This window comes from Drosophila innubila, assembly GCF_004354385.1.
Source record: "Drosophila innubila isolate TH190305 chromosome 3L unlocalized genomic scaffold, UK_Dinn_1.0 0_D_3L, whole genome shotgun sequence".
NCBI lineage: Eukaryota > Metazoa > Arthropoda > Insecta > Diptera > Drosophilidae > Drosophila > Drosophila innubila.
The window spans coordinates 22,026,179-22,046,441 of record NW_022995376.1 but is presented as its reverse complement, the minus strand read 5'-3'; the positions used below and the strand labels follow the sequence as shown (position 1 = coordinate 22,046,441).

Here is a 20,263-nt window from a genome sequence, read left to right as displayed (position 1 = left end):
AGGTTCTCCAATTTTAACGCTTTAAAGTTTAGTCCATGATCTTATCCTATTAAAATCGACAAACAAAAAATGTATTCTAGTGCATGGAATGAACAATAGGAATATGGAAAAAAAATATTTAAATGGAATCTTAAATTCACATCTTATACAATTATTTTATAGTTCATGCTTAGAGCGTTTGACGCTGATATTAAACAAAACTTGGTTATTTTTGTGCTCTTATTAAAAAATTGTTTTTTTTTTAAGAAAATTAATAATTTTCATTATTTTATACTTGATATTTAGAAAAGAAATAGTACTGGCACAAACATATTATTATTACTTACACAAGATATATTATGCTTAATTTTTAAGAACATTTTATGAACTTTTCTATATCTTTTGGATTTTGTGTCGCGTATCATTTTTTGAGTTTGCTTTACTGCGGATTAACTTTCAGTCGGAATTTTTTATATCTTGAGTCTTTTCTAATTTACCGATTGAGTACTCAGGTATATCTCCTCGAAATTGATTAAATTCCAAGTACTTTTCAGTCATACATTTACGATCATGTTCGTTGTTCCTTGAAATAAGATTTACGAAAACATCATATTTCAACATAAGAGCACTATTATTATTATTAGTTATTGGATAATACGATTTTTCAAAAATTCCATGTTTCATTTTTTTAAAATCGCGGTAAAGTATTTGTTTTATTCCCCAAGTAAGTATTTCATTGCCGTAGCTATGACCTAATTCAAAAAAGACTGTCATATCTGGAGGAGTCATGTTTTCTGCTCGCTTAACCAAGATTTTCGCACAGTCGCTGATTATGGACGGTACCAGCCACATGTGTCCGCATTTAAACAAACTGATCAGAGTTTGCATATCATATGTTTCAAGAACGGTGCTATCGTACGTGTAAATGTATTCACGAAATATCTTAAAAATTAAAGGCGACACGTCCTGTAAGTGAACCTCTGAAGATGATGACTCCTTAAAATCGCCCAAGAACATGCGCTGAAAGAACTCCGAGCCAGTGGACAAAATAATTTTGTGGCACTCGAATTTTATGGAATCCACGATAATTGTGCAATCCGTAAAATTTTTATCAATGCAGATTTTATTTAGCATTTCTGTCTGCCTTTAAATGTAAATAGATTAAATATTATGTTGAAATAATACTAAATCAGCTAACTTGGTGGTCATGGTTTTTGCGTCTCAAAAAGTACTTATTTCTTTCAGCTGTTTCAAATTTACTAAAGCCGTCCAAGCTAGAGGTGGAGAAGACATCCATTTTAATATCAATATATCGATATGTTGCTAAAATTTTCCTTATACAATATCGATATATTGATATTGAAGTAAAGCTAACAAGCTTGCTAAACTTTTGCATTGTGCAATTTTTCTTTATTATGGCTTGTTTATCAACACTACTATTCTGTGATTTTTCCATTTTATGGCCTTTTTATCAACGCAATATCCAATGGATTTGTCAATTTTATTGTTCAAAATCTCAATAAAAAAATATCAAAGTTCCAATTCCATTTCAAAAGAATTTTGAGAACCACAGGAAGGGATTAATGATTTTGGCCTTTGAGAGGTTGTTTAACTGTACCAATTATATCATAATTAGTGAATGTTCTACAATACAAAAGTTAATTTTGCATTGAAATTTTAAAAGTAAATTTTAATTAAATAGCTGAGACCCCCAACTAATTATACCCGTTACTTAAAAATAAGTAAAAGGGTATATTGTGTTCGTTGAAATGTATATAACAGGGAGATGCAGGCATCTCCGACCCTATAAACTATATGTATATATATTTTTTTTTTTTGATCCGCATCAATAGCCGAGTCGATATAGCCATGTGTGTCTGTCCGTCTGTCCGAGTAAACAAAAGGATCTCAGAGACTATAAGAGATGGAGACACCAAACTTTCGCTCACAGACTTCTAAACACCCCACGCAGATCAAGTTTGTTTCAAATTTAAGCCACGCCCTCCACCCCCGCAAATCACCAAAAGCCTCCACACCCTCAGTTTTTAATATAATACGTTTATTGTACATTACATTACGTACATTAAAATAATCGTAATTACAAATGAAAAATTTAAACATAATGTAAATTAAAATACCCTTTTAGGTTTACAGAAATCAAATTATGGATAGCTTTCACTTAGTTATAGATGTGGGTTTTGGTAGTTTTGATAAAAGTTATTGATTTTGAATTTATTATACATTTTATCATTTCTTGGATTTCTCTTGATTTAATTTTTCATTAATAATTTCATTTAATGAACCGTTTGCGTTCTTTTCGGTTTCATGTTTTCGCTTTAGCCTTCTATTAAATGCCAAGTAATTTTCAGTAAGCGCATCTGCATTACCGTTGCGGTAAAAAGAAATAAATTTTTGAAAAATATCATAATTTAAGAGAAAGGAACTATTGCCATTAAATGGCACAACATTTTGTGATTGAAGTATAGCAGTTATCCCATTGATTAGGATCGAATTGTTGTGCTTATGTCCCAATTCAAAGAAGATTGGCAGATCTGCAGTAGTCAGGCCTTGAGCTCGGGTAACCAATATAGTTGCACAGTCCTTGACTATCGATGGCGCCATCCACATGTTGCCGCATTCAAACAAATTCATCAGAGTTGGCAAATCATAATTATTCAGCACCTTGCTATCGTATTTGTACATGTATTCTCGAAATATTAGAAATACCACTGGCGTCACGTCCTTTAAATGAATCTCTCGAGATGATGATTCCTTAAAATTGCTCAAAAACATGCGACGAAAGAACTCAGAATCAGTTGCCAAAACAATTTTGTGGCACTCGAATTTTATGGAATCCACGATAATTGTACAGTCCGTAAAATCGGTATCTTGATGCATTTTATTGAATATTTCAACCAGCCTTTAAATTAATAAATACTTAATATAGTGCTAAAATTAAAACAAAAACTAGTTCAACTTACTTTGTACCAGCGTTTGAAAATGTACTCATAGTTTTTGCGTCTTAATGATGCTTCTTCCGTTCAAAATTTTAATTTACTATGGCTCCACAATTAGAGATGGTAAAGACGCTGCTTCCAATATCGATATTAATAATGTATTTCGATAAATTGCAATGCAGCTGAAGAGTTAAAACCTGATTAAAATGGATAAAGTGTGAAATAAATAAATCATCATGAAATATTATTTTCAGATACCAGTCAGCAAAGTACAAAGCTTACAAAGGAAAATTTTAACCATTTGCCTATTAAAATTTTTTGATCCCTTTTTTTATGTGTGGCTCCGAACAGAACAGAACAGTAATTCTTGGCTCTCCAGAATCGACTGATACAGATCAGGCACAGGCCTTCAGTGAAGGCCCTTCAGTGCAAAGACTTTTTGAGGGCCTTGCAATAATCGCCTCAATATGTATACAAATCGCCTTCATGGCTAAGCCCATTGAAACGGCGGATTGACTTGGAAACAGGCTGCATAGCCACAATGAGCAAACAAACAATTTCATATTCACGCTTTGCACCGCGTTTACTTGGAATTATAAAACCACAGCAAAATTAAAGACCAATAAATCAAAAATTTTGGCACTAGTATATAAAAGCACAAAGAATACTTTAGTTCTGGGACAGATTAATGTTTGTCTCCTTTTTTTTCTGGTCAAATTTATCAAAATATAATAACTACAATATTACTAATTATAACAGAACAGAACTATTGGCACACCTAGCTAGAATCTTAAAATCATGTTGCAGATTTGAATAATTAATATTTTGTTCCTTGTCTTTTCTGTTCTCACCTCCTCAAGAGTCCCCAGATCTTAATCCGAACGAACATTCATTAAAAAAATTAGAGCTTGTATGGGTCAAATAACTACAAAATTAAAAATAAAGAGAAAAAAAAACAAAAATTCCCGCAGTGACTGGAAACAATAATTGTTACTTAATATTTTATGCATTTTGAGATTTTTTATTTTGTTAATTTATGCAATTGCTAAAAATTTCTATAGTTTTTTTTTTACTGTAGATTAACTTTGCTCAAAGTCTTTAGACGGTATTTTCGGAGACTTTGGTCTCTGTTAAGTTACCAATTGCGTACTCAGGTCTATCATCTCATAGATTTACATTTAAGTTCAGTAGTTGACATTGAGATAAGTTTTATGAAAACATATTTTAACAGATAGGCATAATTATTATTAATTCAGCTTACGTGGTGTTTATGGTTTATGCGTCCCAACAAATGCTCATTCAGTTCAGCTGTTTAAAATGTAAAAATTTGTAAACAAACTGGAGCTAAATATCAATATCGACTTGTGTCGATTCGAGATGAAACAGAGACTGGCTACATAGAGAGGTGTCGTTTGTTAGAGTGCGTATACATATGACGTATAGCCTACTATGTTTAATGAATCTTTACAGCGCTTTAAAAGCATTTTCAAGCCCCAAAACTTCTGATTTTGTGAAAAATCGATTTAATTTGATTTAAAAACTATAAAATTCCAAAAAAAATAAAATTCCAAATTATTTTATACCTTTTTTAAGAATAATACTCAAATTATCTAAGTTATCTCAACACTTTAATACAAAGAGTAATAAAAAACAAACTGACTTCATCTCATCTTGTTATCACCACTATAAGTATAATTATATTTAAACCCAGTTGTCGGGTTGGAATGATCAAGGTATCATTCGAATGATCCATTGACCCACATCCGCTGCAATGATTTAACTTTTTTTCCTCCCACTTACACCGCTTATCTCACGAGCCAAGTTAAAAATGTTTTTTTAAATAAATTATTGCTTCGGCTTTATAAATATGTATACTACGCTGTTGATGCTGATGAAGAATATTATACTTCCTCCTTCCTGTTGCATACATTGCATTAAGTAACGGGTATAAAACCAAAAGGAAAACCATTACACTATTAATGAAGAAAATCTCTTTTAAATGCCTGAAAAAATCATACTATTAGTCGCCAGGGAAAGTTCAATAACTTGATGATTGAGATCAAATCCCAGTGGGATCATGTTATATGTATTGTGTGTTTGGCATTGTCCTACAAATCCTGATGAAAGTTGGTTAAAATCGGACTAATTAATCATATTGTGCAGTACAGTTACTCATTTAAAATACCCAAAATAAAGCTATTTAAAAAAATAATTAGTTTTTGAACTTGATATTTATTATTAATCCATTGAAAAAATATAAGATGTAAACATATAGTTGAAAGATAACTATATGGCTTTGGTTTCATTTTTAAGCCAGTTTAGAGTGAAGGCGTCCTCCGATAAAAGTGGAGAAAGGGTTTCCCAAACTAACTGATGATAGTCGTTGAGTAATTTGATTTCCTGTTCGGTAAGAAGTTCCTTGACAACCATTTTAGTTTGTTTTGGGCACATGGTTATGGTTCTGAATGTGAGTGCACCACGGCTAGCGAAATTATGCTTGGGTTGTGCTGGAACAATTTGTACAATGTCCTCAATGCGTATACCAAATTCGCCATCTTTGTAAAAACCGGGTTCGTTTGAAATGAACATGTTCTCCTGAAGTCCAGGATCGTCGGGCATAAGGCGGAACCCAACGCCCATTGGTCCTTCGTGGACATTCAAGAAATGACCAACGCCGTGGCCAGTTCCATGGCCATAGTCCAAGCCAATATCCCATAGTGACTTCCTGGCCAAAACATCTAAGACTTGGCCCTTGATCTTCGTTGGGAATACTGTTGAGCCCAATGTCAATTGACCCTTAAGAACTCGAGTATACGTTTCCTTTTGAAAGTCCGTCGGATTGCCGAAGTGAAAAGTTCTGGTTACATCTGTTGTGCCATCGAGGTACTGTGCGCCAGAATCACATAAGTAAATCTCTTTATCATTAATTGGTCGATTCGTCTCCTTGGCTGGATGATAATGAATAACCGAGCCATTTGGACCTGACGAACTAATAGTTGTAAAACTGAGCCCCATATAATTATCCTTAGTTTTACGGAACGATTCCAGCTTGTCAGCGCCAGACATTTCATCAACCTGCTCTCCCTTCTTGACGGCATCTTCCAGCCAGGCAAAATACTGACATAATGCAACACCATCTCGTATGTGACTATTGACAAATCCTTTAATCTCTGTATCATTTTTGATTGCTTTTAGCAATGCAATTGGTGTGATCTCCTGATGTCTAGCTGATTTCGGCACTAGAGAATTCAAATATAAACTGCTTGTGGATGATATCCAAATTTTTCCGTTTGAATTGGCGACAATTTTACGAACTCCATCGCCAATGGATTCATAAGGTCGAAGCGTAATGTGAACATTGTTTTCACTTTGATGATCCTTAATGTTGTCTGGCAGCTTCTGTGAATCGGCAAAGAGAACAATATCATCATGTGTTACGATCATAAATGCGAAAAATACGGGATTGTAGTCAATATCGGAGCCACGTAGGTTTAAGAACCAAGCGATCTCATCCAGGGCAGTAACAATAAGAGCGCTTGTATTTTGCATTGTCATCTGCTGACGAACCCGCTCCCATTTCTTGGCAATCGTATCACCGGCAAAGTCCAACTTCAGTGTTATAATTTTATTAGAGGTTAGCGGTGGTTGCTCATCACCCCAAACATCATCAATTAAATTGCGCTCGATGCCGACCAAATTGCACTCGGCAGCGTTAAGTTCTTTCTCAATGGTTTTCCCCAAACGGAATGAGAATAGACATGGATCAACGCCGACGGCACTGCCCTTGGGCAGATGCTTTCCTAGCCAATAGCCAATTGATGGCGTCGTTGCCAGTCCATCCTTCATCAGCGTCCAATTGGCATCCAGCTCCTTTTCCGCCTGCTGATAATAGCGTCCATCTGTCCACAGCAGCGCCTTGTCCGTCGTTATAACTGCAGTTCCCGCCGATCCGGTGAAACCGCTAATAAAAGCTCGTCTCTCGTCATGCGCACACTGATATTCACTCTGATGGGCGTCTCCGGATGGAACCACATAAGCGCTAATTCCGGATGCTTCTGGCGGACACGCCCGCTGCATCAGCTCGCGCAATTTCGACAATTTTTGCGTTGTGGCCTTCATTACGGCTTTGATAGTTGTACTGTACGCGTAAGCCACTTTTGACTAATCTTATAGCTGTTGTTGAGCAAAGAAGATAAGTAATACAATCGCATCAAATAAATTACATATTTGTTATCAAACCTGATTATTAACACAAAAAGGCAGTCATAAAATAAATTCAGTTTTTGCTCTCCCAAGCTTTCTTTGTTTTTTTTTTGTTCATATAATTGTGGTGTTGGAAAATGTAAAGCAGAAATCTTATCGATAAAATGTAATCAGAGTGCACAATTTAAAACAATTTGAAATACAATTAAATTCCTAAATAAATTTTTTTATTATGTTATTGCTGTATTAAATGTATAAAAATTGTTTACTAAAACAGAAACACGAATAAAAGAGAACCGTTAAAATAATCGATTCTGATAACTTTTATGAAATAAAATTATCGATAAGACATTGAAGTCTTATCATCGCCATCGACAATTCCAGAGACTCACTTGTTCGATCGAAGGAAGCTCCGCATAAAAATTTGTAAATCTAATTAAAGTTGTATTCAATACTTTGCCAAGAACTTTAAAATGGTAGTCAAAGCTGTTTGCGTTATCAACGGCGATGCCAAGGGCACCGTTTTCTTCGAACAGGAGGTAAATTACATTTTCCATGTACATACATCAAGAACTCAAACCGAAAATAAATATGGCAGACGACAAATACTAAGGTCAAAGAGCCGGCCAAACCGCACTCACGCATATATGCATATGTATGTATTCACACATGCACAAGTGTTCGTTGTTGTTGTTGCAGAGCAACGAGTTGCGCTACTTGACTTTCAATTAGGTATTTAGTATTTTGTGCTGTGTCATTAAACAATTGCAGAATTATATAATCACAACAACAATGCTCACTTACTGTGTACATATTTATGAACATACTCATTTGACGACACAAACTATCTAATCTTCTCTTTCTCAACTTACCTTGATTCTTAGCATACATACTAATTTCATACCTAAAGATGTGTGTATGTATGTGTAAGCATAACAGTGAACTTTTCAAGTACATATTTAAGCTCGAGATGAATTTTTCATCCACCCCAAGACTTTTTAATTTTATTTAATATTTATCAATACATCTTGATCCACCCTATCCAATTGTCAGGATTAAAAACAATTTCTCTTATCACTTTGAATGACAGCACTATCATTGTTTTCGATTTTGTTTTACGCTTTTCGTATCTCTTTTGAATCTATTTGAACAGGCCGAAGGTAGCCCCGTTAAGGTCACCGGCGAAGTGAATGGTTTGGCACCAGGTCTTCACGGCTTCCATGTGCATGAGTTTGGCGATAACACAAATGGCTGCATGTCGTCTGGACCACATTTCAATCCATACAAGAAGGAACATGGTGCACCCACCGATGGCGACCGCCATTTGGGTGACTTGGGCAACATAACCGCCTCCGGTGATGGTCCCACTCCGGTTAATATCAGCGATAGCCAGATAACGCTCTTTGGCGAAAACAGCATCATTGGACGCACTGTTGTTGTGCATGCTGATCCCGATGATTTGGGCAAGGGCGGACACGAGTTGAGCAAAACAACTGGAAATGCTGGCGCTCGTATTGGATGCGGTGTCATTGGCATTGCTAAAATCTAATGGCAGCACTAGAATTTAAAGCATTTGTAAAACAAATGGTTATATTAACCCATATAAGTATATATATATATATATACACACACATATATAAATACTATATAATTGAAATATTGCACATCACCTTGGTTTGAAATTTCCTTTGTTTACATACGATACTATCCTTGATTTGTTAAATGTTTGAAGACAACCTTTGAGGTTTAATAAATGGTGTTAATTGGAAACGTGTCTGTATTGATTCATAACACAGCTGTAATAACCAGAAAACAATTCCAAGATCTTTTTTATAATTTAAAAAGTTTACTACAAACTTTGTAAACAATAGTTCATATATAAATTAGTATTATTTACAATACATGAGAGTAACCAATTAGTTCACAAGAGCTATGGCTTGACTATAAAGAAAAACAATATCAACGAGTTTAAGAGAAAACATGAATTCTACAATAATATATGGGTGGTGCCTTTGGTGCCAAGTGTAGAGAACTTCAGCGAATTTGGTTAATGCGGGTGTGTGTTTGATGGCGTCATTTATGTCTTATTGAAATACGACTGGTACACGATGCCCAGCGAGGAGGTTGCAAAGAGGGTAAAATAGCTCCACCAGGTGGCAAAGCCAAGAAATCCCTTATACACTTCCGTGGAGAACACCTAAACAAATACCAAATTAAATAGTAATGTACAATTATTAAATAAAACTTGAGTTCTTACATTTTTGAGACTAGCGAATGAGGCCTGCAAGGACTGTGCGGACTCCAAAATATTAAATTCCCTCTCATTATTGGGGTCAGGGTTGGCATCTGACAACGCAGCCATTTCCGAGTCGGCAGCGCATTCATGCTGTAGGACAACGCTCTCCTTGTAGATACCTGCCCAACTGAATCCACCGAGGCTTTTGTACATGAGTGTCAGATAGAGGCATAAAATGAGTGGTGCAGCAAACTGCAAGGTCACAACACATAGATAGTAGAAAATTGAGGATATCTGCAAGAGCAAATAAATATTTGTTTATGATCAATGCTGTGATATTTAAAATTTCATCTCATGCCTTTTTTTGGAACTCGACGTTGGTAATCCGACCCGCCTCTTTACGCAGATCCAGTATTTTGTCATAGGCCAAATTCAGATAAGACTGCAGATAGATGGGCATCAGTGCAAATCGCATTATAACTACAAAGATCACCAGCAGCAGACGCAATGTTTCGAAAACATGTGGCTTCAATCTGTTTGGGGAATTAGAATAATGAAATTATGTCCATCGATTTGGTGTTGATTCAATGGGATACTTACAGAGGTTGTTCCATTCCCTCGAAGACACGCACCGTCAAATAGTCTCGACTAATTGGTCTAATCCACAGTATGACCAGGATGAAGGGCAGGACAAAGCTAAGATTTAAAAGTATTTGTAAGATGCGATTGCCACGGCAGTATTTCAGAGAATCCCAATGCATTTTTGCCATTCGCAGACCAGGAAAGGTGAAAAGGGAGCCCAGCACACCGCAGCTCAAGGCCAGAAAGAATTTGACCACAATTTTGGAGGCTGGACCACTGTAAATATGTACAAATAAATATTAAATCGCTTCCCAATAAAGACAGTTTCATTGAACGTACGATGACGGCAGACCCTGATCGGTGAGGAATTTGGAGGCGCTGGCATTGAAGCTAGTATAGGCATCCTCCAGGCCGGTTTCCAGTATACGCTCATCAATGATAAGCACTATCATGGCAATTAACAAGTACACAAGACAGGCGACTATCACCATGGAGCGCTCTCCAATTGATTCTTCACTTTGGAAGTACAACACGGTGAGGGAAGACAACAGCTTCAGGGCAAAGAAGATAACTAGCAGGCACCATACCATGCTTAAATTAATCTCCTGCTTCAACGGATAGAAATAATGAAATATTTCCGAGCACATATAAACGATGCCTGCATAGACACTAAAATCCACCAGCCATTGGTATTCGGTAAAGTAACGCAGATGCACCACATCACGTTCCAGCACTGGCGACGTCTCCAGCTCCACTTCTATGCTGCGGGGTATATGAAACTGAGATAATCCAGTGCCATTGCCAATCCCGTTCTGCTGCTTATGTTTGCTCTTGGCTGGACGCTCTTTGGGCACGCCCCCTTTTGTGCGGAGCTCATCGTCCGTAGGATGCAGGTATCGGAAGAGTCCGGTGCGACACAATATCCATTTGGCAAATGAATAATGAGGGCTCAGCTTCTGTATGACGCTGACCATAACCAGTGTTATAACCAATTGAGCTCCCAATACAGCCTGCAAAACATTTAAAACAACATAAATCATTAGTCTTACTCAAAAAACGTGCGATTCTATCATAACGTATGTAACCATTTTTGGGTCAATTCTATTTTTGGTCCAATTATTATGCACATTCCATTTTTCCGGGCACACTAATCTGACGACCTGCTTTCTGTTAATTTGCTGTTTTACTTACCATGATTTTATGTCGCAATGTATTGTATGTTGAATGGTGGTTGGCCTTTGTTATAAATTGTGGTAATTAATGTGTTAATTAATTCATGTTTCCGGATTAAAAGAATTAGTGTAAATTGTACGATTTGTGTCAAATCGTCCGGAATTAGAGCTGGAAAATATATCGATATATTCATTTTTCAACAATATCGATATTGCACTTAACACTATCGATATCAATAGTGTGTTTGTAAATTGCACATCCCTGATTGAAGCACGTTTTTAAAAGCCGGCACAAAACAAAAAAAGAGTTTTTATTGAAAAGAGATTTATTGAATATAATGTATATGAATGCTAATCTATTTGAACCGGGCAAATCAAAGCCCGAACGTGCTTTCATACAGGGTGCTGCGAAACAGAGTGCGCGTTTCGATGGTCGCAAATTGAACGAATTTCGGGATGTGGAACTAACTTTTGGTGCTGATTGGGGCACAGTGACTGTGTCAATGGGCGAAACGAAAGTGCTGGCTCAGGTTAGCTGTGATCTTGGAACGCCGACAAGTGCACGAGGAAACGAGGGCACACTTCATTTAAACGTGGACATCAAGGGCGTAGCATTTCTAGACGAGGTCCAAGCGACCCATGATCAGCGCTCCCTAACGCTGAACTCTCTGCTGGAACGGACATTTCGCAGTTCTCGCTGCCTGGACTTGGAGTCGCTGTGCATTGCAGTTGAGCAGCATGTTTGGTGTGTGCGCGTCGACATTAATGTGCTCAATCATGATGGAAATCTTTACGGTGCGTATAAATCCATAACGAAGCTTAAATTGCAATCCATCTCTTTGCTTTCTTTGCAGATGCTAGCACTATTGCAGCGCTGGCCGCACTTATGCATTTTCGCCGACCCGAGGTCTCTTATATTGATGACCAAATTCGGACGTACAGCGAAAGGGAACGCGAGCTGATGCCACTGCTCTTCCTACACTATCCAGTTAGCGTCACGTATTGCGTGTACAAGAGTACCCCACAGCCTTTAGTCGATCCCACACTGTTGGAGGAGAACGCAGCCGACTCGATTATTGTATTGAGTTTTAATTCATATCAAGAACTGTGTACACTCAATGCTGGAGGCACTGCACCCACCAATGTCCGCACCATTATGCAATGTGCACGCAGTGCGGCCAAACGATCTAAGGCCCTGGTGCAATTTATACGCAAAGCATTGGAGCTGGATATGGAGAGTCGTCAGCAACCTAAACAGGTGACCGGTTTGGTAAATCTCTTTAGCGGTGCAGCATCCAAGCTAAGCTTCAAGCATCTGATGGAGGAAGAGCAGCAGATGGAAGTAAATGTAGTGCAAGTAAATCAAACCAGCACCTCAGAGCCTGTCCAACAGCAGGAAACCTTAAATGAAGATCAATCGCAGACGTCCACGCAGACATCAGGTACTAACACAACTGTAAAGCAATGCTTATGTCATATTAATTGCCTTTCTATTTATCGATTGCAGTCACGCACATGGATGATAGAAGTTGGTTACCGCAGGAGGAGAATGCCTCGCAAGAAAAGTGTGAGGAAAACGATCAAGTCCATTCAAAGGAAATCACACCGACTGGCGGCAAGACGGCTAAATCCAAATCCAATCGTGGCAAAAACAAGGCTGGCAAAAAGCAACAATCGATGCCCAAGAAGCAAAGTATAAATATGCTTAAATCTTGTTGAAAATTATTTAATATTTGAATTTATTTTAAATATTTATAGATCACAGCGATTCAGAGGAGGAAGTTACACAGATAATTTGATAAACGAATATTATTTTTCAAATGTAAACATTTATGTAGTTATATGTGTGTAGCTTAAGAAAAAAATTGAAATTAGTTTAAATAGCATAACAAATGTAAATAAAATGTATGAGAAATCAATCGACTATTGAATAAGGGTTGTTTTATACAATTTATCCACAGATATTATCCTATGTCTACAAACAATTCTTCACTGCATCTTTGCACTGCAAAGAATATCTTTTCGTCTATCTTTAAAAGACTTCTTGGATTTCTAGAATCACTGATTAAGTATTTTAGAGAAAGGATCTATCTTCGTTCTTTGACTTTTTTCTTCTTAATTCAAAATAAAAATTAATTTATCTTTAATAAATCTTTGTTGGTATGTAACTGAATAATATATTTATATATTTATTTGTTTATTCAACGAATTTTTAGGTAGTTAAAAATTGCATTTCAAAACGCCAAAGAAGCGATTACATCTTTGATTTCTGGCCGGAATTGTCAAGTCGCACCAGTTGTTGCCTTTCCAGCAGAGCTTCATTTTGATTGGGACCTTGATTGTTGTTGAGGGTGTTGCTTTTGTGGTGGAAGAAGCGACTATTGTCGAAGGCGCAGCTGTTGAGGATCGAGGAGGAAACGGGACCTTCGCGAAACACATCGTCATAGCGACGGACAACGAAACCAGGATGATCACTACAGGGTACTTCATATTTAATAAACTTAGTTGATTTACGATTGATTGTACAACTGTACTATAATATTTCAAAACGTGACTCGCCAGTTTTATACTGATTTTAAGTATAATTTTTTATTTGTTTATTGACAAGTGTTCGGAACAAATAAAGGGCTAACTCAAGGTACGTTTGCTTAAAGTTTAAAGTTTACCTAAAGCCGAAGAATTCGATAATGACAATCGTCTGTTTGTCTGTTCAAATAGAATGGAATAGAGTTTCAGTTATTTTTCAATTCAACCTGGGTAGAGTCATAAGCATATGTTATTTAATATTAATTCCCCACTTTCAAAAATTTAATTTTCAGATATTCAGATTCAGATATATCAATATAATATATGTTGAATAAAAACTCATATCTGATCATGTATGTAGTACAGGTTGATACATGTTGACAGCTTCAACGATACTATTTCAAAATTTCTACGTCTTAATATTTAAATAAATAAAAAAATTAGAAAATACAATTAGAAGATTAAAATGCAAAAGCAAAATCCATGCCAGTCATCCAAGATCTTAGATCTGGGTAAATGGGATACTAATGCGATAAGGCATTACAGCACCTTGCCACGCATACAGAAGCAATTGCGCAAGGGCAACTGGAATTATTTGAGTGAACATCCAGAGGTAAGCAGGAAGAGAAAGTTAAAACGCACATATTGCATCTCGCTCTTGTACATAAATACAATACTGTCCACCGTTAATAATAGATACCAAAATAAAATCCATATTTTTACAACTGTAACATAGTATAATGAAAGAAACCAAAGCTTCGATTATAAAACCAATTATCTATTTTAATATGTAGCTAATAAATTCTATATTCAGATACGAGCTATTGTACGCGTTATTATGCACCAGGTGATCAATGCAAAGCCGAAGAATGTACGAAAGTTTATTGCAAATTTCTTCAATTGCTGCCGCACACCGCTGCTGGCGCCTATGGTAAGTAGCTGTTGTTTCTGAAAAGTATAAAATCAAGTACAACTTTAAAAATGTATTCCGTTAGATAAATGCTCAACTGAAGTATGTGAAGGAGCAATTAAAGCGCGGACGTTGGAGCAAATTTGATGGTGAACTTTTGTTTATGGAAAGCCCTTCCACACATTCTTTGTTGTCGACAGCCTCTACTGAAGGCACTGTTCATCCTGTGCTCACCTATGCGCTTGTCTTTAAGAAACCAGACGAATGTGGTATAGACAGACCGCCCCACTAAATTAGTCAAGCTATTCAGCTATTTAAAAACCAACTGTCTTGTGAATTGCAATTGAAAAATTCAAAACTTTTTAAATATACGGCATAATTTTGATGACCTTAATGCCCCTAGATATTGTCATTTTGTTCACTTGGGAAAATTAAAATCTTTCAAAATTTCGTTATTCCTATATTTTGTACCACGTTTAAGAAGATAGAAAAAAACAAACGCATGTAACGGATATTAAAGAATGTACCAGTATTGCTAAAAATGTACCATACCAAATGTACAATTAATGCAATGTGTCTAGCCCAATTAATTTAACAGTGTAATGTTAACAGTGTTATGGTATGCTATGCTGCTGTTAAGTGGCATCAATTGCAATTAATATGGCAGTTTTATTTCGACCGTTGAGGCGATTGCATGTTGAGCATTGTGAAAAGATATTGATTGAATGATTCGATGAGTGTTAAAATTTCTCATTCTGCCAACGTGATAATATATAGAAGACGCTGTGGAGCTGCAAAGAGAGAAAACACTCGAATTCCTGCGAATTTTGACATTCGTTCTATTATTTTTAATCATATCCCTATATCTATATCGTTTTGCATTTTAAATTAATAAAGATTAAGGTACGAAACTAAGTGAGAGAGGGAGAGAGGCATAGAGTTATTTTTTTGGGTAAGTTTCAATGATATTGTTGTGTAACGTAGACAACACTGATTTACATATCATTTCTCGGATTTTTCTCAACGCGGGGGGACCTTGACATCGTCGCTTTCATTGTGTTTGTGTGGTCTAATTAAAGCCTCAGCCTCAGAGAACATGCCCAAATTACCAGCAATTGGCATTGATCTTGGTACAACATATTCGTGTGTCGGGGTCTTTCAGCATGGCAAAGTTGAGATCATTGCCAATGATCAGGGCAATCGCACCACGCCCAGTTATGTCGCCTTTACGGAGTCGGAGCGTCTCATTGGCGATGCGGCCAAAAATCAAGTGGCCATGAATCCAAACAACACAATTTTCGGTAAGTTCTCGATCTCGAAATTTTATTGTATTTACCCTTGCAACACTTACTTGCAACACTTTCATGAATGAAAAAACCGCGCACAATTTCTATTTCTTTTTATCTCGCTCTTTACTTTTATTTTTTTATAAGATTTATTTTAGGAATACTTATAGATCTATGTAGTATATCTAGTTCGCCTCTTCGGGTAGCTAAAAGTAGTTGCCTAAAAGTATTTTTACATATACCTCAACCCACTCCTTTCTCCCGTCACCCACGTTTCACTTGTGGTCGTTTCTTGCCACCTCGCGTGGCGCGTCTGAGATTTTGCACCATCTGTTTATTAGCATAATTTGTGTCAGCTTATTTCTGTGTCGACATTTTACGGTTCCACCAACTGTGAGCTAAACAAAAATATTTACAAATAGCATATTAACATGTTATTTTATATAGTCTTTCCAATTCTCTACTGGGTCTATACTCGTACTAGTGATGTAAATCCAAACTGTGGAAAATCGGTTAAGTTTTGACAAAGTTTGAAGTTTTTGAAAAGGTATCAAGGATCAAGAAAATCAATTAAATTAACTCGACTGATCGTCAAAACTATAATAGTGTTAGAGTAAAGATTCTTCGAGATTCTTTAAGAAGAGAATTTTCGACTTTAATTAGACATGATTTTAACTACTTTATCTCCTCATGGGCAAGTACTAACAAATCAACACAGTATAAGAAGAACATCTATAAGATTCACATATAAGAAAATAACAAAATAGGGTAGAAGATAAGATTGATAAGTTTGTCAATAAGTAAGGTTCCTTACAGATAGATTTCCTCGCTTGCAGCACGATAATAGAAGAATCCTAAAAACAATAAGATAGCAAGCAACGATGAAAGAGAATTAAGGGAGAATACAAGAAGAAAACTTTGACTAAATATATTAATAAAAAATACCTTTTGACTTTTTTGAAGTATTTTTATTTACTTTAAATAAATGGTCTTTTTCTTAATCTCGATACTTGATTTCGAACGAAATCGGATAAGAATAATTCGTCTTTATTTTCTGAGTGTAGAATTCCTTTTACTAGAAATGTTTAACAACTTTTTCTTTAACGGGACACCTGAACCTAAAACCTTTTAAACATTACGTTTTTTCTGATATTCTTCCTGTCGATGCTCACAATTATCATAACATATTTTTAACAACTATCCTAGTTCAGATTCTTGTAGAAACTCTCTTAGGTACTCTGTTGTAAAGGTATCTTTTATCTCTCAACTTTCACTCGCCTGAGATTTGTGCAGGTCTAATGCAAAGACTTCTTTCTTTTCTTGTACTTTCATTTCAGTCTCAGAGTCCACATAAATCTGCCCTGCCCCCCGTCCCGCGTAGCCTAGCCTAGACCTGCGACACGTTGATTACTTTAATTACTTGTAATTCTTAGTACAATCTGTAAAAGTCCCCGTCCATTATTGTGTGTTCTTAGTTAATAAAGATAAAGTCAATTTGGTGTCTGTTTCTGGGGTTTTCCATTTTCCTTTGCAGATGCGAAGCGATTGATTGGACGTAAATTCGATGATGCGACGGTGCAAAGTGACCTCAAGCATTGGCCCTTTGAGGTCATCTCGGAGAATGGGAAGCCGCGCATCAGGGTCGAGTACATGGGTGAGAAGAAGAGCTTCTATCCGGAGGAGGTCTCCTCCATGGTGCTCACCAAAATGAAGGAGACAGCCGAGGCATATCTGGGAGGGACAGTCACCAATGCTGTGGTCACCGTGCCAGCCTACTTCAATGACTCACAGCGTCAGGCGACCAAGGATGCGGGCACCATAGCTGGACTCAATGTTCTGCGCATCATCAATGAACCGACGGCGGCAGCGATTGCCTACGGTCTGGATAAGCTGGGCAAATCCGGGGAGCGAAATGTGCTCATCTTTGATCTGGGCGGTGGCACCTTTGACGTCTCCATTCTCACCATTGAGGATGGTATCTTTGAGGTGAAGGCCACGGCGGGGGATACGCATCTTGGTGGCGAGGACATTGACAATCGCATGGTCAATCATTTTGTGCAGGAGTTTCAGCGCAAGCACAAGCGTGATCTTGGCCAGAATAAACGTGCCGTGCGACGTCTTCGCACTGCCTGTGAGCGGGCCAAGCGTACTCTCTCCTCGTCCACACAGGCCAGCATCGAGATTGACTCCCTCTTCGAGGGCATTGACTTTTATACGTCCGTGACGCGTGCTCGATTCGAGGAGCTCAATGGCGATCTATTTCGAGGCACCATGGAGCCGGTGGCGAAGGCGTTGCGTGATGCCAAAATGGATAAAGGGCAGATCCATGATATTGTCCTAGTCGGCGGCTCTACGAGAATACCCAAGGTGCAGCGTCTGCTGCAGGACTTCTTCAATGGCAAGGAACTGAACAAATCCATCAATCCCGATGAGGCGGTCGCCTATGGTGCGGCAGTTCAGGCAGCCATCCTACATGGCGACACCTCGGAGGCTGTGCAGGATCTGCTTCTACTGGACGTAACTCCGCTGTCGCTTGGCATTGAGACGGCTGGCGGTGTGATGACGTCGCTTATCAAGCGTAACTCCACGATACCCACAAAGCAGACGCAGATCTTCACCACGTATGCGGACAATCAGCCGGGAGTTCTCATCCAGGTGTTTGAAGGTGAACGCGCCATGACCAAGGACAACAATATTCTGGGCAAATTTGAGCTGACTGCCATACCGCCAGCACCACGTGGCGTGCCCCAAATTGAGGTGACCTTTGACATCGATGCCAATGGGATTTTGAACGTGAGTGCGGCCGAGAAGTCGACGGGAAAGGCAAACAGGATAACGATCACCAATGATAAGGGACGTCTGTCCAAGGAGGACATCGAACGGATGGTCAACGATGCCGAGTCCTATCGCCAGGCGGATGAGCAGCAACGTCAACGGATCGAGGCGAAAAACCAATTGGAATCGTATTGCTTTAACATGAGATCCACCCTCGAGGATGAGCAACTGCGCAGTCGCATCAGCGATTCCGACCGGGAGACAATCCAGCAAAAGGTCAATGAGACCATCAGTTGGCTGGACGCCAATCAGCTTGCCGATCAGCAGGAGTTCGAGCACAAACAGCAGGAGCTGGAACGTATCTGTAATCCCATCATGGCTAGACTCTATCAAAACTCTGGCATGCCTCCTCCGTCCTCGGACCCACAGAATTCGAACGGTGGCCCCAGTGCCGGCGGTGTTGGTGGCCCAACCATCGAGGAGGTCGACTAAAGTCTCTCCTAATTTTGTTAAACCCCACCCAAATTATTGCGTTATTGATTATAATAAAGTAAGCAAATCTTCAAAAGACCACACAAAAAAAAAACGATTTTCTTTCTTCAAAACTATAAATCTAAAAAATTTTCGACTTGAATTAAAAATTGTATATTCATTAGGGTGCATCGTTTTTTCACCAAGAAACCATAGTTCTAAAATCAATTGCTAGTCTCCGCATTTTAAGTTGAAAAATTTTGTGTTTTTAGTATAAAATTATGTTTTAAGGACAATTTGTCATTTGATTCTATGATAATTCTATATAATTTTGAAAGTCCTGGTCCTGACAAAAGTTTTGATACCTATTTTTGAACTCAAAAAGCGTTGACTAGGAATTGTTTTTAGAACTATTGTTTCTTAGTGAAAATATCTTGGAATCGACCGTAGATTACGAGTTTGGGTTACACTTTTAAATTTTTTTTGGCCCTTAAAAATCGATACAGCCTTATTGGGAATTTGTTGTATTTCTAAATTGGAATACAAATTTAATTAATTATTTATTTAAAATTACACTTTCGATTTCATAAATACCACACCCTTGAGCCGATTATAAATCAATTATAAAATATTAAATTGATGCCAAATGAAACATGACTATTGATATTTTCTTTAGTATTCTTTATTCAGATCTTAATACTAATTCACAAATATATGTAGTCCGTGTGTATATACCAAAGTGTGTATGTGAATGTACTGATTAATTATCCGGTATAAATCGATAATCAACTGAATGTTATGTACAGACTGCTTAAAACACTAGTATTATCTGTGTTTATAATTAGAACATTGTTGACGAATCGGAACTTATATAAGGGATTCTTTCTTTGAAGATTCTAGATCTTAACAAAACTGGACTATTATTATTGTAAATGATAGAGAGAGTACAGTAGTTTAAGACCTTGCAAAAACTGAAAAAATCCTTGATACTCTTTGTAAAAACTATGAAAACCTTAAAGTTCTCAGCTTACGGTTATAAAATTTGGATATGTTCTTCTACTTCTTATACGAGTTAACAGATGTCACAAATAATGATAGTCATAAACATATGGCAACATTAGGCGACGAGTACAATAATAGTATTGAAAAACAACAAACACATATCA

At 37.4% G+C, this 20,263-nt stretch overlaps 8 protein-coding genes across 8 annotated transcripts; 4 read left to right on the top strand and 4 right to left on the bottom strand.

Annotated features, from left to right (window-relative positions):
• Positions 1-399: 399 nt before the first annotated feature.
• LOC117787817 (kelch repeat and BTB domain-containing protein 2-like) lies at positions 400-1,233 on the bottom strand. Its single transcript, XM_034626436.1, has 2 exons — positions 1,178-1,233; positions 400-1,123 (listed from the first exon to the last, which is right to left on the bottom strand). Exons 1-2 carry the CDS (start codon positions 1,186-1,188, stop codon positions 436-438), a joined length of 699 nt encoding a protein of 232 aa, XP_034482327.1. The 5' UTR covers positions 1,189-1,233; the 3' UTR covers positions 400-435.
• An 866-nt stretch (positions 1,234-2,099) lies between these two features.
• On the bottom strand, positions 2,100-4,290 carry LOC117787668 (kelch-like protein 15). The gene is made up of 3 exons (XM_034626247.1): positions 4,198-4,290; positions 2,961-3,133; positions 2,100-2,899 (listed from the first exon to the last, which is right to left on the bottom strand). The coding sequence occupies exons 2-3, from the start codon at positions 2,987-2,989 to the stop codon at positions 2,227-2,229; spliced, it is 702 nt and encodes a 233-aa protein (XP_034482138.1). The 5' UTR covers positions 2,990-3,133; positions 4,198-4,290; the 3' UTR covers positions 2,100-2,226.
• Positions 4,291-5,148: 858 nt separating this feature from the next.
• Positions 5,149-7,305, bottom strand: LOC117789189 (xaa-Pro aminopeptidase ApepP). Its single transcript, XM_034628271.1, has 2 exons — positions 7,176-7,305; positions 5,149-7,109 (listed from the first exon to the last, which is right to left on the bottom strand). The coding sequence occupies exon 2, from the start codon at positions 7,053-7,055 to the stop codon at positions 5,223-5,225; it is 1,833 nt and encodes a 610-aa protein (XP_034484162.1). The 5' UTR covers positions 7,056-7,109; positions 7,176-7,305; the 3' UTR covers positions 5,149-5,222.
• Positions 7,306-7,507: 202 nt separating this feature from the next.
• Positions 7,508-8,909, top strand: LOC117789192 (superoxide dismutase [Cu-Zn]). The gene is made up of 2 exons (XM_034628275.1): positions 7,508-7,678; positions 8,293-8,909. Exons 1-2 carry the CDS (start codon positions 7,613-7,615, stop codon positions 8,686-8,688), a joined length of 462 nt encoding a protein of 153 aa, XP_034484166.1. The 5' UTR covers positions 7,508-7,612; the 3' UTR covers positions 8,689-8,909.
• A 56-nt stretch (positions 8,910-8,965) lies between these two features.
• LOC117789190 (transmembrane protein 161B) lies at positions 8,966-11,304 on the bottom strand. Its single transcript, XM_034628272.1, has 6 exons — positions 11,149-11,304; positions 10,297-10,967; positions 9,976-10,233; positions 9,734-9,908; positions 9,397-9,669; positions 8,966-9,336 (listed from the first exon to the last, which is right to left on the bottom strand). The coding sequence occupies exons 1-6, from the start codon at positions 11,149-11,151 to the stop codon at positions 9,217-9,219; spliced, it is 1,500 nt and encodes a 499-aa protein (XP_034484163.1). The 5' UTR covers positions 11,152-11,304; the 3' UTR covers positions 8,966-9,216.
• A 61-nt stretch (positions 11,305-11,365) lies between these two features.
• Positions 11,366-13,055, top strand: LOC117789191 (exosome complex component RRP45). The gene is made up of 4 exons (XM_034628273.1): positions 11,366-11,924; positions 11,984-12,571; positions 12,637-12,822; positions 12,888-13,055. The coding sequence occupies exons 1-4, from the start codon at positions 11,468-11,470 to the stop codon at positions 12,926-12,928; spliced, it is 1,272 nt and encodes a 423-aa protein (XP_034484164.1). The 5' UTR covers positions 11,366-11,467; the 3' UTR covers positions 12,929-13,055.
• Positions 13,056-13,972: 917 nt separating this feature from the next.
• LOC117787711 lies at positions 13,973-14,959 on the top strand. Its single transcript, XM_034626307.1, has 3 exons — positions 13,973-14,268; positions 14,470-14,586; positions 14,651-14,959. Exons 1-3 carry the CDS (start codon positions 14,122-14,124, stop codon positions 14,855-14,857), a joined length of 471 nt encoding a protein of 156 aa, XP_034482198.1. The 5' UTR covers positions 13,973-14,121; the 3' UTR covers positions 14,858-14,959.
• A 270-nt stretch (positions 14,960-15,229) lies between these two features.
• On the top strand, positions 15,230-19,189 carry LOC117786332 (heat shock 70 kDa protein cognate 1). The gene is made up of 3 exons (XM_034624523.1): positions 15,230-15,517; positions 15,645-15,866; positions 17,386-19,189. The coding sequence occupies exons 2-3, from the start codon at positions 15,662-15,664 to the stop codon at positions 19,116-19,118; spliced, it is 1,938 nt and encodes a 645-aa protein (XP_034480414.1). The 5' UTR covers positions 15,230-15,517; positions 15,645-15,661; the 3' UTR covers positions 19,119-19,189.
• Positions 19,190-20,263: the final 1,074 nt, after the last annotated feature.